Source organism: Labeo rohita, chromosome 1 (genome assembly GCF_022985175.1).
Source record: "Labeo rohita strain BAU-BD-2019 chromosome 1, IGBB_LRoh.1.0, whole genome shotgun sequence".
NCBI classification, from domain to species: domain Eukaryota; kingdom Metazoa; phylum Chordata; class Actinopteri; order Cypriniformes; family Cyprinidae; genus Labeo; species Labeo rohita.
The window spans coordinates 14807938-14824490 of NC_066869.1; the positions used below are offsets into that span (position 1 = coordinate 14807938).

Here is a 16553-nt window from a genome sequence, read left to right on the forward strand (position 1 = left end):
GTGCCTGATTTTTTTAAAATAGTTCTGTTAACTTGAATTTAATTTTTAAATGAAATTAATTCTTGTTTTAAGTTTTCATATAAGCTTTATATCAATTACTCCCTCCAGGTTAATTTTATTTAATTTTGGCCAAACTGACATGCAAGTCAACTAATTGGAGCAATTACTAATTAGTACATCACATGGTAGTGCTGTCAAACGATTAATCGTTTTTGTTTATATACTGTGAACATTTATTATGTGTGTATATATAAGAGCACACACATGCATGTAAATATTTAAGAAAAATATGCTGTGTTTTTATTTTAAAAATATTTTTTATAACATCAATGCAAATGCATGTAAATATTTTCAAAATGTATACCGTATGTGTGTATATTTCTGTATACACGTAATAAATATACACAGTACACACACATGTATGTAAACAAAAACTTTTATTTTGGATGTGATTAATCGTTTGACAGCACTAAAGTATAATGCATATATATATATATATAAAGTATAAATATATATATAGAAATGTACTGTAAAAGTCAGCTTTATTTCTTCTCATCAAAGGTGAAATAGCATTTTCAGGAAAAATCATCCTCTATTTGAGTGTCTTTTGTTTTCATTTATCTCTTAACACCTATTTCTTTTCGTCACTTTGTCCTCAGATGCTCCAGAAAAGTGGGAATTGGATCCAGTCATCACAGCCTATCTGCACACCTCCGAATGGCCCAATGAATACAACAGCACTGACAGGAAACGCATCGCACTCAATATGACACGGGGGCGGGATCTGGACCACCGACTCTACACTTTCTTCCTGTCTCCGAAGTAAGAGGCATCGTAAATAAAGCCTTTGCTAATGTTTTGATGTTCCTCTCTGTTTTGTATGGCTGAATAATATCAGAAGCGCTTGTTGATGGAAGGCCACTCATGTATAATAAATGATGCGTTTGGAAGCGGGCGGCTCTTTTGTTTGTTAAAATCAACTTCAGCCGCCACAGGAGAACCTGCTGAGTGACTCATTCATTAATATCATCAGTGAAGATGAGTGTTTCACAAAACACACAGAGAGTGGCTCATCCTGAGAGATGTAAAACTCTAAATAATTCATTTTGTAAATTACATTTTTGATCTTCAGCCAATAAAATAAAAGCATTTGTGATTTTATTTTTAATTTCCATTCTCCGTCAGGTCCTATGACACCACGCGTGATCACTTCATAAACGTGTCCACTGGCTGCGGCGCCGACGATCCGGATCTGATCCGGCTGGAGGTGGCCGTCTTCACGTCGCTGTGTCAGTATTTCAGCGAGAGCGCCAAACAGTGGAGGACGGACGGCATGGATCCGCTTCCCGAGACCAGCGTGGGGCGAGCCGTGTGCCGCACACATCATCTCACGGCTTTCGCCGCCAGCCTGTTCGTTCCTCCCGACGCCGTCTCCTTCATCATTCCTGTAAGCGTTACAACTGAACTGAGAGGCCATTTTGTTTTGTTTTTTTACAATTTTTTTTTTTTTTTTTACAATAAATTGAACCTTCCTTCTGTGCAGACATAGTAATGGTTCTTTAAAATAGTTTACAATATTTAAAAAATATTTAATCATTTAATTATTTTTTTATATTTGAATTTTAAATGAATATTATATTATATTATATGTGACCCAGGACCACAAAACCAGTCATAAGGGTCAATTTTGTGAAATTTAGATTTTTATATAATCTGAAAGCTGCCTAAATAAGCTTTCCATTGATGTATATTAGGACAATTTTTGGTCAAGATACAACTATTTGAAAATCTGGAATCTGAGGGTGCAAAAAAATCAAAATATTGAGAAAACTGCCTTTAAAGTTGTACAAATGAAGTTCTTAGCAATGCATATTACTAATCGAAAATTAAGTAAAACAAGAAATTTACAAAGTATCTTCATGGAACATGATCTTACTCTATATCCTAATGATTTTTGGTGTAAAAGAAAAATCAATCATTTTGACTCATGCAGTGTGTTGTTGGCTATTGCTACAAATATACCCGTTCTATTTTTCTGAAGTTTAATATATACAAAATATTATTTTTAAATAAATTTTTATTTGTTTCATAGAGTTTATTTGTTTTATGTTTTATCTTTATTATATTATACTTAAAAATAAGAATAAAATAAGAATAAAAATTAGTTTTTTTTTTTTGTTTTTTTTTTTAATTTTTAATTCAGTCTTTCTTTTGTCCAGGCATATCTCGGATGAATACGTAATATATTTTAAAGTAGTTTTAAATACATTAAATATATTTTAATATATTATTAATTTAAATTAATTAATTTTAAATTTACTACTACATGTATTGTAAATACTACTACATATATTGTAAAAACGTTAATTTTGTGTAAAGTTGCTTTGCAACGATATGTATCGTGAAAAGTTTGAATTGAGTTGAATTTGAGTTTGAATTAAATATTAATTTCTATTGTATTATACTAGTATAATGTTCAATATTCTAGTATAATAAAACAATATTCTATTGTATTATACTTGTATAATAGTAATGATTATTTTATATATATATATATAATTTTTTTTTTTTTCTATTTTTCTGATGTTTAATATATACATTTTTTTATACATTTATATTTTTGTAGCTATAGTATATATTATATTGTTATATATGTTTTTTATAAAACTTTTAAAATCACCCTTCCTTCTATCCAGATATATAAAAAATATTAAGTGGAGTATTCATAGTAAATTATTGATTTTTTTTTTTTTTTTTTTTTTTTTTTTTTTTTTATAATTTTAATTTTCAAAACTTTTAACATTTAACTTATAACATTAACATTATAACATAAATGTATAGATACATTTCTAACATATATATATATATATATATATATATATATATATATAATCTTTCCAGACAAGATATGTATGTATTTATATATATGTTATATATTATATTATATAATATTATATTATATTATATTGTGAATTTTATTGTCTGATGGGTGGAAGGGCTAGTAAGTAATAATTCAGTGTCATCTATCTCATCCATGTCAGGAGCTTCCAGTGACTCGTAGTCTGGTGGTTGTGTTGGTGTGTGTGGTCGGACTGCTGTGTTACGCCGTGGCCGGCGCTATAATGCGCAAGCTGGATCAGATGGACCTGAGACGGGCTTCTGTGGTGCCGCTGTGCGGAAAGGACGGTCTGTACAAGTACGAGATCCAGGTCAAGACCGGCTGGGCCTATGGAGCAGGTGAGATCCGGATGTTTCACAGATCATCAGTAGGTTAGGAAAGTCTGAACGTCCACTTACACCGTCCATACTATATCTAAGGTGACCAGCCTCTGATTAGTTCTGCCTTACTTTATCAAGGTATCTGTTAAGGCTGTGAGATTTTAAAGCCTTAGTTTTTAGATTAAATTTTTTTGCTTTCAGTTTTAGTTAACTATAATAACCCTGGCTGGTTTGTTTACGTCAGATCATTTACCAACAGACTGTCAGTCTCCATGAATGAACTGTTTTATGGATTAGAGCAACGAATATTTCCTGTAATTGTGTTCCCTCACTGAACAATTGTTTGAGCCGCAGTCTGAGGTTTCACACAAACGTCTTTATTCCCGCTCCAGGAACCACGGCTCACGTTGGCATCAGTCTCCACGGCAGTGAGAGCCGCAGCGGACACAGACACCTGGACAGCGTTGGCGCGTTCGCTCGCAACAGCCTGGACATCTTCCACATCGCCTCCGACACCAGCCTGGGCAGCGTGCTGAAGATTCGCGTGTGGCACGACAACAAAGGTACCCGAACGGATCTGCCATAAACAACACTACCGACGTGAAACGGGGCAGATCAGTAAAGACAAACCCGTCTCTGTCTGTCTGTGTGTCTGTCAGGTCTGTCTCCTGCGTGGCTGCTTCAGTACGTCCTGGTGAAGGACTTACAGACGGGCAGCAATTATTTCTTCCTGGTTGAGGAATGGCTCTCGGTCGACAACGAGAAAACAGACGGCAGAGTTGAGATAGAGGTGGAAGCCTCAGGTAAAGCTCCGCCTCCTCTGATAAAAAAAAACTGTTGGGATTGGTTGGTTCTGGAATGAGATGCGTAAGATCATGAATATTCAGAAACAAGACAACGTCTGTCCTGTTATTTATTTAGTTTTAATATATTTATTTTTCATATAATATAAATATAGAAAATATAAAATAAATATATTGTTAAATATAATATTTTACAATTTATTTTAGAGTACAGTAAAGTTCAATTAAATAATGATTACATATGAGATTTAGGATATATATAATCTTTTTATATTATTTTTTTATTTATATATTTTCATTCATTTCTATTATAATTCACAAACACAGACACACACACACACACACAAATAATATAAAAAAATTGTTATAAATTGTTGTACCTTATGTAAATTATGTATAAATAATATAAAATAAAAAATAAATATAATATTAAATGTTATAATTTTAATATTAAATAATAGGGTACAAAAATAGGGAGAAATATATATATAAAGCTTTGTATTTGTAATTCATAAAAAAATGTTTTTTTTACTTATTTTATTTGGAAAAACTAACTTGGATATTATGGTGTTAAAAAAAGTTATAAAAGTTAAAAAATACTACTTTTTAATCATATAATCTCATTTATTTGTGAGCTTTGTTTGTATTAGTCCCAGTAAAATAGGAGTCAGAAAGGGCTGTTGGTTAGTTAGCTAGTTAGATAGCTAGTTAGTACTGCTGTTAACAGCCTAATTAAGTAATTAATTTAATTTTAAAATGTCATTTAATTATTTTTTTTTTATTTTTATACATAATTTTATATTTTTATTTTATTAGTTTATTTATTTTAGAATTATTCTTTTTATTTTTTTATTTCATAAATTAATTACTTATTTTATATAAAATATTTTTTATATTTGTACATTTCTTAATTAGTATTTAGTTTTATTATTAATATTTATACAAATGAATATATGAATGAATATTCATGAATTATTATAAAAACAAATGTAAATATCTACATATAACAATAATTAAATCAATTGTTATAAATTGTCATATCTAAACTATATATAAATAATATAAGTAATAAATATAATATTCTATATGTTATAACAATAACATATAGAAAAAAAGATTACATAGTTTTTTATAATATTGTTAAAATAATATTATTAAAATATTTTATATATTTGATAAATAATATTTATTTATATAATTGTAAATTATTACATTAATTACATTAATTTAATTTAATAAAAATAAATATTTCTTATTTAGAATTAATTAAAAATTATTACATTTTTATTTTAGAATTTTATTTTAGAATGTATATTCTGTATATTCATGAATTATTATAAAAACATCCAAATATAAAAATAATATAAATAAATTGTTAAAAATTGTTATACCATATCTAAACTAGTTTAATAAAGAAATAAATATAATATTAATATTATAATATATAAATATGTTATATATGTTAAATTTGTTATAATAATTTTAATATTGAATAATAGGGTACAAAAATGGAAAAAGAACATATAGCTTTGTATTTGTAATCCGTAAAAGAAAAAATGATTAAATAGTGTTTTTTGTTGTTGTTGGGAAAAACTAACTCGGATGTTATTGTGTAAATTTAAAAATGTTACTTTAAAAAATACTACTTTTTAATCATATAATCTAATTTATTTGTGAGCTTTGTTTGTGTTAGTCCCAACAGAATGGGAGTTAGTACAGAAAATATTCACTTGCATAGTGTTTCATGAACTCATCATTTACTGTGTCCAAATGAGTGAAAACCCAGCACATGCCAGTGTGAACTGATCACCTGTGCTGAAAAGATGGCTGTGCGTTTGCACAACTTCCTGTTCCCTGACCGCCATGTTTCCTGTGTGCAGAGGAGGCGGAGCTTCGTGACCGGCCGCGGATGCTGTCCTGGGAGCTGCAGAGGGCCGTGTGCGAGAGCCACGTGTGGCTGTCGCTATGGGAACGACCTCCGCGGAGCCCGTTCACGCGGTTACAGCGGCTCACCTGCTGCTCGCTGCTCATGCACCTCTGCATGCTGGCCAACGCCGTGTGGTACGGCACCGTCGCCTACGGCAACAGGTGAAAGCCGATGGCACTCATGGTGCTTTGTGAAGTTTACTGAGCAATTAAAAAGTCTGATTATGAGTAACTGTGTGAATGTGTGTTGTAGCTCCACGCCGGTGTCTGCTCTGGTGTCTGTGAATGCGGAGACGCTGTGGGCGGGGCTTGTGAGCTGTCTGCTGGTCTATCCTGTCTACCTGCTCGTCTTCTGTCTGTTCAGACTCAGCCGCAGTAAGGTGAGACACACTCACACATATAATCATCCCCTTACAAAATCACAGCAGATGTGTAAAATTAATAAGTTGTTTCTCTGTTCAGGTTTCTGTGGAGCAGCTTCCTCCTCAGGTGGACCAGGAGTCTCTAGAGATCGATGACTTCCTGGATAACTCGATGACAGGAAGCTCTTTTCTGATGTTGAATGGAATTCCTGGAGAGGTATGTTGGAGTTCGGATGGAGATGTACGTAACTAATTTCCACTGATCCACAAACAGACACCAATATTCACTAACCACTAACAAACAGTTGTACTTCTTTATTTATTTATTTATTTATTTAAATTTTTATATTAATTATTCATTTACTAATAGAAAAAATCATTTTAATTTTTGTATTTATTTTTATAAATCATTTTCTATTTTTATTTCATTGGCTTATTTGTTTTATAATAATCATTTTTTATTTCTTTCTTTTATTAATTAATAACCATTTTTTATATTTGTACATTTATTAATTGATGTTTATTTTTATTTTTAAAAAAGCTTTGTTTTTGTTTGTATGTCTTATTTTTGTTTGTGTTTTATTTGACACGTTTTTATGTTCGTTCATTATTTTTTGTTAATTATTTATGTTCACTTGTTTATTTACTTTTTGTTTATAAGTAATGGTTTTACATTTGTTAATGTGATTATTTATTTCATTTTTTATTTATTACCTTTTAAATGTAATATTTGTATTTGTTTTTTTAAAACATTTTTATATTTTTATGCATTTAATTTATTTATTTAATTTTTAAGAATTATTATTTTATTTGTTCTAGTTGCTAATTAACTAATTACATAATTAAATAATTACACACACACACACATACACATATATATATATATATATATATATATATATAATTTCATTTATTAATAGAATAATTAATTTAATATTTGTATTTATTTTTATAAATCATTTTGTATTTTTATTTCATTGGTTAATTTATTTTATAAGAATTATTTTAATTTTTAGCTTTTATTAATTAATAATTATTTTCTTTATTTTATATCAATTTTTTTCTTTATTTTATATATTTGTACATTTGTGATAAATTACATTTAATTGAATGAATTTATATTTATTTATTTTATTTGTAATTTTTTGTTTGTAGTTTTTTGTTTGTGTTTTTAATACAATCGTTCAATAATATTTTGTTAATTATTTAGTTAGTCTCAAAAATAGTTTACTTGTTTATTTACATATTTGTTTTGTTTGTAAGCAATGTTTTTACATTTGTTAATTTGTGATTATTTATTTTAAATTATTTTTATTTGTTAACCTTTAATGTGATATTTGTATTTATTTTTTAAAACATTTTTATATTTTGTATATATTTAAAATAGGTTTGTTTGTTTATCTATTTAATTTTTAAGAATAATTTTTATATTTGTTCTAGTTGTTAATTAAATAATTAGTACATTTAATTTTACTTCTAACCTTTTCTCTATTTTACATTGTTAATTTGTATTTTTTATTTTTATATTATTATATTTTAATTTATTTTAATATTTGTATTTGTTTTTTTTACATTTTGATGTTTTTTTTATTGTATTTATTTATTTCATAAGAATTATTTTTATTTTAATTATTGTTATTTTATTTAAAAAGGCTTCTTTTATCCCTTTATTTATCTAGTCTGTCATTGTGAATTACCATGAGTATATTGTTAATGTACGTTTCTTAGCATTAAACCATTTGCTATAAATGAATGAATAAATGTGTATGTAAATGCATATATATTAATTGCTGAAATTTGAAAATTCTATTATAAATATTGTTTATATATATATTATATTGGTCACAGTAGAAATACTATACTGTACATCACTATACTATGTACTATATAGTGTACTATATGGATCACAGAGTAGAAAACAAACATGGAGTTTGGATCACTGAAGATTAAAACACTCGCTCTTTCATTAGACTCTTGTAGTAATTCGATTCTGTCTTCACACATTGATTTTGTTAATTAAAAGCAGCCCTATAACTACTACAAATGATACATACCTTAAGATTGATGATTCTGATGATAATTTTGTTCTCTATGAGGTTCATCTTGAGCATTGCGGTACCTATCAGCTGAGCTGATCCCTCTGTCACCGAACAGCGTTTCTGCTAGAGGGAATTTGAATATCTTTTATCCAAAGGGAGAAAACAATATATGTATTTTTATTTATTCTGACAGAGACCCAGATGTGCTTTCATGAGGTGCGAATTGAAATGCGTTTGTGTATACTTTGTTTGCGTGTTCCCATTGATGCTCACAAACACGAAGGCAGAGAGAAACCTTCACCAAGACCTTTCTCTCATTATGTTTCTCAAAGTCATAGATGATTTGTTTCCATTTCTCTGCAGTGAGGTGTGGGGACAAACTAAATGAAATTCTTTGAAAATGAGTGTCTGAGTCTTGAAAGGTGCTTTTGTCCTCTTCATAACATTTAAATGTGCTGCAGTTGAGTCTGTCACAGCCGCCACCGAATGTCACATTTCCAGACCGTTTTTATTAAAATGCAAAACGTGATGAACAGACTGACAGTCTAAAGAAGTACGAGGTACAAAACTGAGACAAGAAGCTCTATTTAGATTCTAGCCGTGAGCTGTGTGAGGGGAGCAAATGTGAAGCATATCAGCATGAGCTGATATATATATATATCTATATATACGACAACAAACATATCCTGAGGTGAACTGAATGCATTGTGTTCCTGCAGCAGAATAAACTCACAGTGTGCTGTTTTTCTCTCTCTTTCTCGCTGCAGACATACTCAGAGGAGACCAACATTGACCTGCCCACGCCGTCCACTAAGAGGTAAACATGAGGTCACGACACGCTAAAACACAGCTCATTAAAGAGAGACCTGCAGGATGGAAAACATCCTCTACATCCAACACACAACAGATGTATACAACTAAATGCAAGAGTGAATAATTAGACTGAGTGAGAATGAACAAATGACTAAATAAGTCGATCAGTGTTTTTAACTAGACTACGAAAGCTGAAATAAAATAAAACAATATTAAGTTATAAAAAACTAAAATTAGAAATGTTGCCTTTGCATCTAATTGAATTGAAATAAGTTGCAATACTAAAACTAACAAAACTAAAAATTAAATAAAAATGCTGAATAAAATAATACAAATGATAAAAACACTTCTCAAAATCAATAGTAAAAAAATAATAATAAAAAGCTACTCCAAAATATGAATGGATACAATAATAGTATATAAATCATACTAAAATAACACAGGAGTGAATAAATGGTATTGAGTAATGTATGTGTTGGGTTTGCTTTTTATTTTTATTGATTTATTTTTAACAGTGTAGAATAATCCATACATAGTAGGTTAAACAGATCAAATAAACTGTGAAAAAATAACTGAGTGAAAATTAATGCATGGTTGAATACGTTAATTTAATAAATGAGTCAAAGAGTCAGTGAATCAGACTGAATCAGTGAGTATGAAAGAATCAGACTGCATGAGTTTGTCAGTAAATGACTGATTAAATAAGAGAATGATTCAGAAATTGAATGAATTAAGTGAGTCAAGGAGTTTGTGAGTGACTGAATCAGTGAGTATGAATCAGACTGTATGAGTTTGTGAGTAAATGACTGAATAAGTAAATTACTCAAAATGTGGATAAATGAAGTGAATGTGAGTGCATCAGAGTATGTGAGTCACTGAATCAGTGAGTATGAATGAATCAGACTGAATGAGTCTGTGAGTGAATGACTAAATGATTCAAAATGTAAATGCATTAAGTGAGTGTAAGTGAATCAAAGAGTCAGTGAATGACTCAAAGAGTAAGTGTGAAACAGTGAATGAGTTAGTGAGTGAAGGACTGAATGATTCAAAAAGTGAATAAATTGTGAGCAAGACTGAATGAGTGAGTATGAAAGATTCACAGTCAGTGACTGACTGAATGACTCAATAAGTGAAATAATTGAGTGAGAGTGAATCAGTCAGTGAATGACTGAACTAGTGAGTATTAATTAGTCAATGAATTAGTGAGCAAATGACTGAATGAAAGTATTACTCAGAAAGTGAATGAACTGAGCATAAGTGAATCAAACAATCAGTGATTGACTGATCAATTGAGTATGAATGAATCATAGTCAGTAAGTTACTGAGTGAGTGACTGAATGAATGTAAAAGTGAATTAAGTGAGCATAAGTGAATTGAATCAGAGAGAATGTGTGAGTGAATCAGTAAGCGAATCAGACTGAATCTCTGAGCTTGTCCTTTCGCTGTAGTCTTCAGAGGTGGAGCATTCCTGACTGTGATTGGCCGGATGTGTTGACCGACCAATCTGTGGAGATGGGCCCCGTGTTCCCGCCTCGGCTCAAGAGAGGTCAGGGCAGCAGACATCTGGGTGTGGACATTCCCTTCAGTCCCGATGAGGAGGACACCATCTGTGACAACAGGAACAAATACTTCTCCTCTTCAGGTGACACACTGATCACTTCCTCACTTGTACATGCATTTATTTTTTGCATACTTTGTACTAAAGTACATATTTAGTGCATATTTCAGATAAATAGAGATGGTTGTTGATTGGATGCTGGTTTTGCTCGACAGATGAGGATCTAATCAAGCGCATTCTGGCTGATGGGCAGCTGCTGTCTCAGACGGACAGTGACATGGGTGATCTGTAAGTCACACTGCAGTTTCTTATCTGCACTTCAGTTTGTCTATAGATCCCTAAATATATTAAAATGTCTCAAAATTACTGTTTTGAAAATGTAAGACCGCAAAATCTTATGGAAGATTATAGAAAAAGTTTTGAATTCTGTCCACAGAAGTCTTAAATTTGTTTTCAGGAAAACAAGAAATGTTTCATTCAGTCCATAAAATAAAATATTTAAATATAAAATTGATAAATAATATAAAAGTAAAATACAATGCACAAAACAGATTATACTGTGTAGATTTAGCACAGCATGCATGTCAATGAAACATGCATTGATGAACTTTCAAGTGCATGAATGCTTCATTAAAAAGTCTGTTTAAACACTTTTTATACCATATGCACTATTGTTCAAAAGGTTTTTTTTGTTTGTTTTTGAAGTCTCTGACTGATCAAATATATAGTAAAACCACAGTAAAATAGAAATATTTTAATAAATTATAATGTCATTTTTTTATCAATTTAATGCATTCATGCTGAATAAAAATTGTATGTGTTTAGCTCCAGTATATTCGGGGATAAGACAGAGGTGATTCTGCTACAAAAGATGAATGAACCTGTTCCATGTGCAACATTTAGACGAGACCCTCCCAAAACTGCCTTTACATCACGCACAGGTAAAAACACACACATTCTCCTAAACCACTTTTACCTCAGAAACAGACACAAACAGCTGAACGTCTCTCTCTGTATCTCAGTGGTGGCGGATGTGTGTAAGCCCAGGCCGTTTCCTCCTCTATGCGGATTGGCTGCTCTGTGGGCCAGCTGGGTGGGGCTTATCCTGTCCAGCAGCCTATCAATGTGGTTGGGGCGGAGCTTCAGTGAGGGCGTGGCTCTGATGTGGCTCATCTCCTGCATTGTCAGTTTCCTGTCATCATTCCTCATTCTCGAACCTCTGAAGGTACAACACGCACAACAGCAGTTTAGACACCTGTGTATACATAAATGTCACCTTTAAAATCTTGGAACTCCGTGGATTTGAGTTTATTTGACATTGAGTTTCATGCGTTTGTTGTTGTGAAAGCTGTGTAGGCTGGTTTACTTACTTTTTTCAGCCATGAGAAAAATCTATCGATATATGTTATGTCAATCTCTTTAATAATATTATTGCTCATCTTTGTTGGAGTTGCCTTCCAAGTTTCAGTATATGTGTTAAAGGAGAAGTCCACTTCCAGAACAACAATTAACAGTAAATGTACTCACCCCCTTGTCATCCAAGATGTTCATGTCTTTCTGTCTTCAGTCGTAAAGAAATTATGGTTTTTGAGGAAAGCATTTCAGGATTTTTCTTCATATAATGGACTTCAACTGTGCCCCCCGATTTTGAACTTCCAAAATGTAAATTAAATGCAGCTTCAAAAGGCTCTAAATGAACACAGCCGAGGAAGAAGGGTCTTATCTAGCGAAACCATCTGTCATTTTTTTCAAAAAATACAAATTTGTATACTTTTTAAGCACAAAAGCTCATGTAGCACAGGCTCTGGAATCCGCGTTCTTGAATGATTCGTTCATTTTGAACGAATCTTTAATGCGACTCGGGAAGAACGAATCGTTTCAGGGAGTGATTCGTTCAGTCGCGCATGCGCAACATCCTATTAGGTTCTGTACTGGAATTAGTTCACCTGTTTCGAGTCTTTGGGTTTTTTTTCCGAGTCGTTCGTTCATCTTATGAGGCTGTCACGTGATGAACGAACGACTCAAACCTGAAAACTTGTCAGATAAGAGGCGAGGTGGGCTAGTCATAGACTGAAGACCCAGGTAAACAAAGAATTAATATTTTCTGTTTATTATAGCATTACAGTTTTGTCTTGTTTGTAGTGTGATAAATGTTTGTGTAAGCAGTAGATGTGTTAGGGAAGTAGCACATAACATTTGAATTATATTTTGTTAAAATGAACAAAATTACTCAAAAAAAAGGGAGCCTTTAGAGCCTTTTGAAGCTGCATTTAAACTACATGTTGGAAGTTCAAAATCGGGGGGCACAATTGAAGTCCATTATACGAAGAAAAATCCTGAAATGTTTTCCTCAGAAACCATAATTTCTTTACGACTGAAGACAGAAAGACATGAACATGTTGGATGACAAGGGGGTGAGTAAATTATTTGTAAATTGTTGTTCTGGAAGTGGACTTCTCCTTTAAGTTTTAGTAGTTCACTCATTTTGATGACACAAACATTGAAATGATGATTTAATGTGAAGTTGTCCTGAAAATGTGAAGATGAAGATCAAAATATTTTAAATGCTGTGTTGGCTGATTCTGCTCTGTTTGTTTGTGTGTTCAGGTGTTGTTGGAGGGCGTGTATTTCTCTCTGATCGTGGGCCGTCTGAGAGCTGAAGAGCAGGACGTGCTGGTGGACTGTCCGCGTGTGGAGAGAGTGGTTCAGCGAATCCCGCGAGTGAGGCCGCCGCAGGGATTCGCCCTCTCACAGGCCCGAGAAGAGGCGCGCAAAGTCCGCCTGCTGCACACCATGCTGAAGGTACGGCAGTGACACAGTAGAGTCTAATTCATTTTAGTCAACAGTAAATGAAGGCTCCGTTTCAAAGTTTATCAGACGTCAAAGCTCATAAGTTTTCCTAGAAGCACTTGCTAGCTTCGACACCACCATCATAAAGCCACTAAAGACATCTTTGTCATGGCTGACAGCTGCCATACTGGGCTCCATTAACGTCACTGTGATTGCCAGGTTATGTTTTAGAAGTCTTGGAAACTAAGACTTCGAAGAAAATTGATTGGCTGTTGGACAGGAACTGGCTTCTCCTCATTAGACTCTCTGAGTTGTGATTGACGTGTTTGTAGCCGCAGTGGCAGAACCGCTCGTGAATGTGAACGAGTGGGTGTCTGAATAATAGATGTGTTTTGTGTCGGATTGACAGGGTTTCCTGCTCTACATGCTGTTCCTGCTGGTGGTTTTACTGCTCAACTACTCAGACTCAGCCAAAGACGCCCATCGCCTACGACTTCACACTCAACTGCAGGATCACTTTCTCACTGAACACTTCAATAACATCAGCAGGTACGAAACACACGTACACGCATGCAGAGATGTAGCTGGTTTTGAATTATGCAACTTTGGTTAAGCAACAAACAAATACAGGGTCATGTAGAGTAGAGATTAAAGACTGATTTTATTTTGTCTGATTGTAAGGCAACATTTTAAAGGGTTTAACAAGTGTAAACGTTTTAGACATCTTCAAAAAATGTATCTTGACCAGCTTCCCTTTTCTAGTAAATGTTATGTAATTTCTAATTAATATTCATTTCTAAGTTGATGTTAATAAATAATATAAATGTAACTTTTTATATTATTATGTAAATTAACATATTTCTTCATTGTAATTAATTGTAATGTATAATTAATTATTTGGTTTTCATCTATGTATAATAGACAAATTGATAGATGATTTAAAAGTGTTATTAAAAAAGGTTAAACTTTACAATCAGGTGTCATTTGTTAACATTTGTTAATGTATTAACTAACATAAACAAGCAATGAATAATGCCTTCATTACAGTATTTACTGTATCAATCTTTGTTAACATTAGTTAACAAAAATAGTCGTTCATGTTAGATCACAGTGCATTAACTAATGTTAACAAACACAGTAAATGTTCAAAATTAATATTAACTAAGATTAATAAATGCTGTAGAAGTATTGTTTATTTTTAGTTCATATTCACTGAAGCAATGAAACCTTATTGTAAAGTGTTACCAAAAAAACTTGTAATTGTAATGTAATTTAGAAAGCTTAAAAATAAAATTGCATTTTATTATTTATAATAATATTTTAAATTTGTTAAACTTTTTAGACAAGGCTTTAGCAGGACAACATTTTAATATAATTTGATATTATTTAGTAATTATATTTTAACAATTTTAATTAGTTATATTTATTAATTATAATTTATAATTAGTGAATTAATGGTATTGATATGAATTATTGTCACTGTTGTTGGTACTATAAATTATGAACACTGATAATATTAATAGCTGTATTGATATTAGTGCGAATATGAATAAATATGAATATTTAATTATGTTGATTTTAATATTTATTAATGGGAATATTTATAAATATAAGCATTTAAAAATATTATTAAACAAAAACCTTATTAAACAAGACCCAGAAAAAAAAATTAGGAAAAATGTAGTATTTTTTCATGTCATTATATTGTTTAGAGCATAAGGGGAAAAATGTTATTATTTTTTATTTTTATTTGTTTATTTATTTTTTTAAAAAGAGTTTCATTCATGTGTTATGCTATGTCCTCGTTAGAGGACACAGGGGCTCAATTAAAAAATAAATAAATAAATAAAAAGACATGAATGAACATGCATAGGCGAAAACAATTGATTTTTTAAAATCTCAACTATGTTGTAACAGAATGATTTGATATACAATTTTTCTTTATGCAAAATGTATGTAAAATGTAAAATGTTTTTTTCCATTATATACAATGTATCTAGAAACTGTATCAAATTTGCATATTAATGTGTTTTTGGGACAACATGTAATGAAAAAAGAAATGTAATAATGGGAGGAGTAATTGACAGGATTTTCATTATAATATATTATAGGAATATTGAAATATATTTTTTTTCCCTATTCATTTGTTGTGTCTTCCAAAATACATAATGAACATGCTTTTAGTCCCTTTGTCCTCAGCTGAGCACATGAAATCAACAACCTGTTTTGTAACAGAAACTGTTTTGAAACCCCATAACATTTTCCTGAGATGTTGATTTATGACAAACAGTTTAAAAATGACTCAGATTTAAATGATAATTACAAAATATTATAATGTTTCCATGCTTACATTTGATCACTAAATTAATGTCAGCCATTTTTGAAGACCAAGGAGAAGGAGTGGTCCTCCTTTTGAAACATCCAAACATTTTGTATCTCTGAAAAGCCCTAAATGTGCTCTTTACAGGACATCCAGACTTAAAACTGTGGCATGAATAGTCTCAGAGGACACAGGGTCTCAGGAGGTTAATATTAAAATAACATTTTTTTGCACACAAGCTGTCTTGTTACATCAGCACAAAAGTTTTTGCAGAGACGGAAACTTATTTTTTCTTTAGGATATTGCGCACTGCTGAATCCTGCGTAACAGTCTTTCACAGTCTTTCAAAGTTGTCTAGTTTCTCTTCTTCACCCATCTGTCGGGTCAGACTCCAGGCATGTCGGCCTGACAGAAGTGAGTACATGTGTGTTGATGTATCAGACCGAGGGAGGTGAGCTGACAGTATGTTGATGTAGTGTTTTCGACAGGTGGATGCTGTTTCACACCACAAGTGTCACAGTAGATCGTTCACACACACTCACACAAATCTCTAACTTGTCTGATCTTCCGTCTGCAGACGTGAGGATGTGTGGGCGTGGCTCTCAGACTCCCTGTTACCACGGTTACTGGATGGACCCAACCTGATGGAGAAGACGGGCAGCCTGCTGATAGGCCGACCCCGCCTCAGACAGATGAGAGCTCAGCCAGGTGTTTAAACGCAAC

At 31.9% G+C, this 16553-nt stretch overlaps 1 protein-coding gene across 1 annotated transcript in view; it reads left to right on the plus strand.

Annotated features, from left to right (window-relative positions):
* The window catches only part of pkd1a (polycystic kidney disease 1a), a 100238-nt gene that overhangs the window by 73043 nt on the left and 10642 nt on the right, over nt 1-16553 (plus strand). Inside the window, exons 26-41 of the mRNA XM_051117977.1 lie at nt 660-822; nt 1186-1447; nt 3042-3237; nt 3612-3782; nt 3879-4022; nt 5903-6110; nt 6202-6328; nt 6411-6527; nt 9117-9166; nt 10611-10804; nt 10936-11008; nt 11546-11661; nt 11743-11945; nt 13328-13522; nt 13920-14059; nt 16408-16538. Of these exons, the coding sequence (XP_050973934.1) occupies nt 660-822; nt 1186-1447; nt 3042-3237; nt 3612-3782; nt 3879-4022; nt 5903-6110; nt 6202-6328; nt 6411-6527; nt 9117-9166; nt 10611-10804; nt 10936-11008; nt 11546-11661; nt 11743-11945; nt 13328-13522; nt 13920-14059; nt 16408-16538 (2490 nt within the window). The remainder of the gene's footprint in view (nt 1-659; nt 823-1185; nt 1448-3041; nt 3238-3611; nt 3783-3878; nt 4023-5902; nt 6111-6201; nt 6329-6410; nt 6528-9116; nt 9167-10610; nt 10805-10935; nt 11009-11545; nt 11662-11742; nt 11946-13327; nt 13523-13919; nt 14060-16407; nt 16539-16553) is intronic.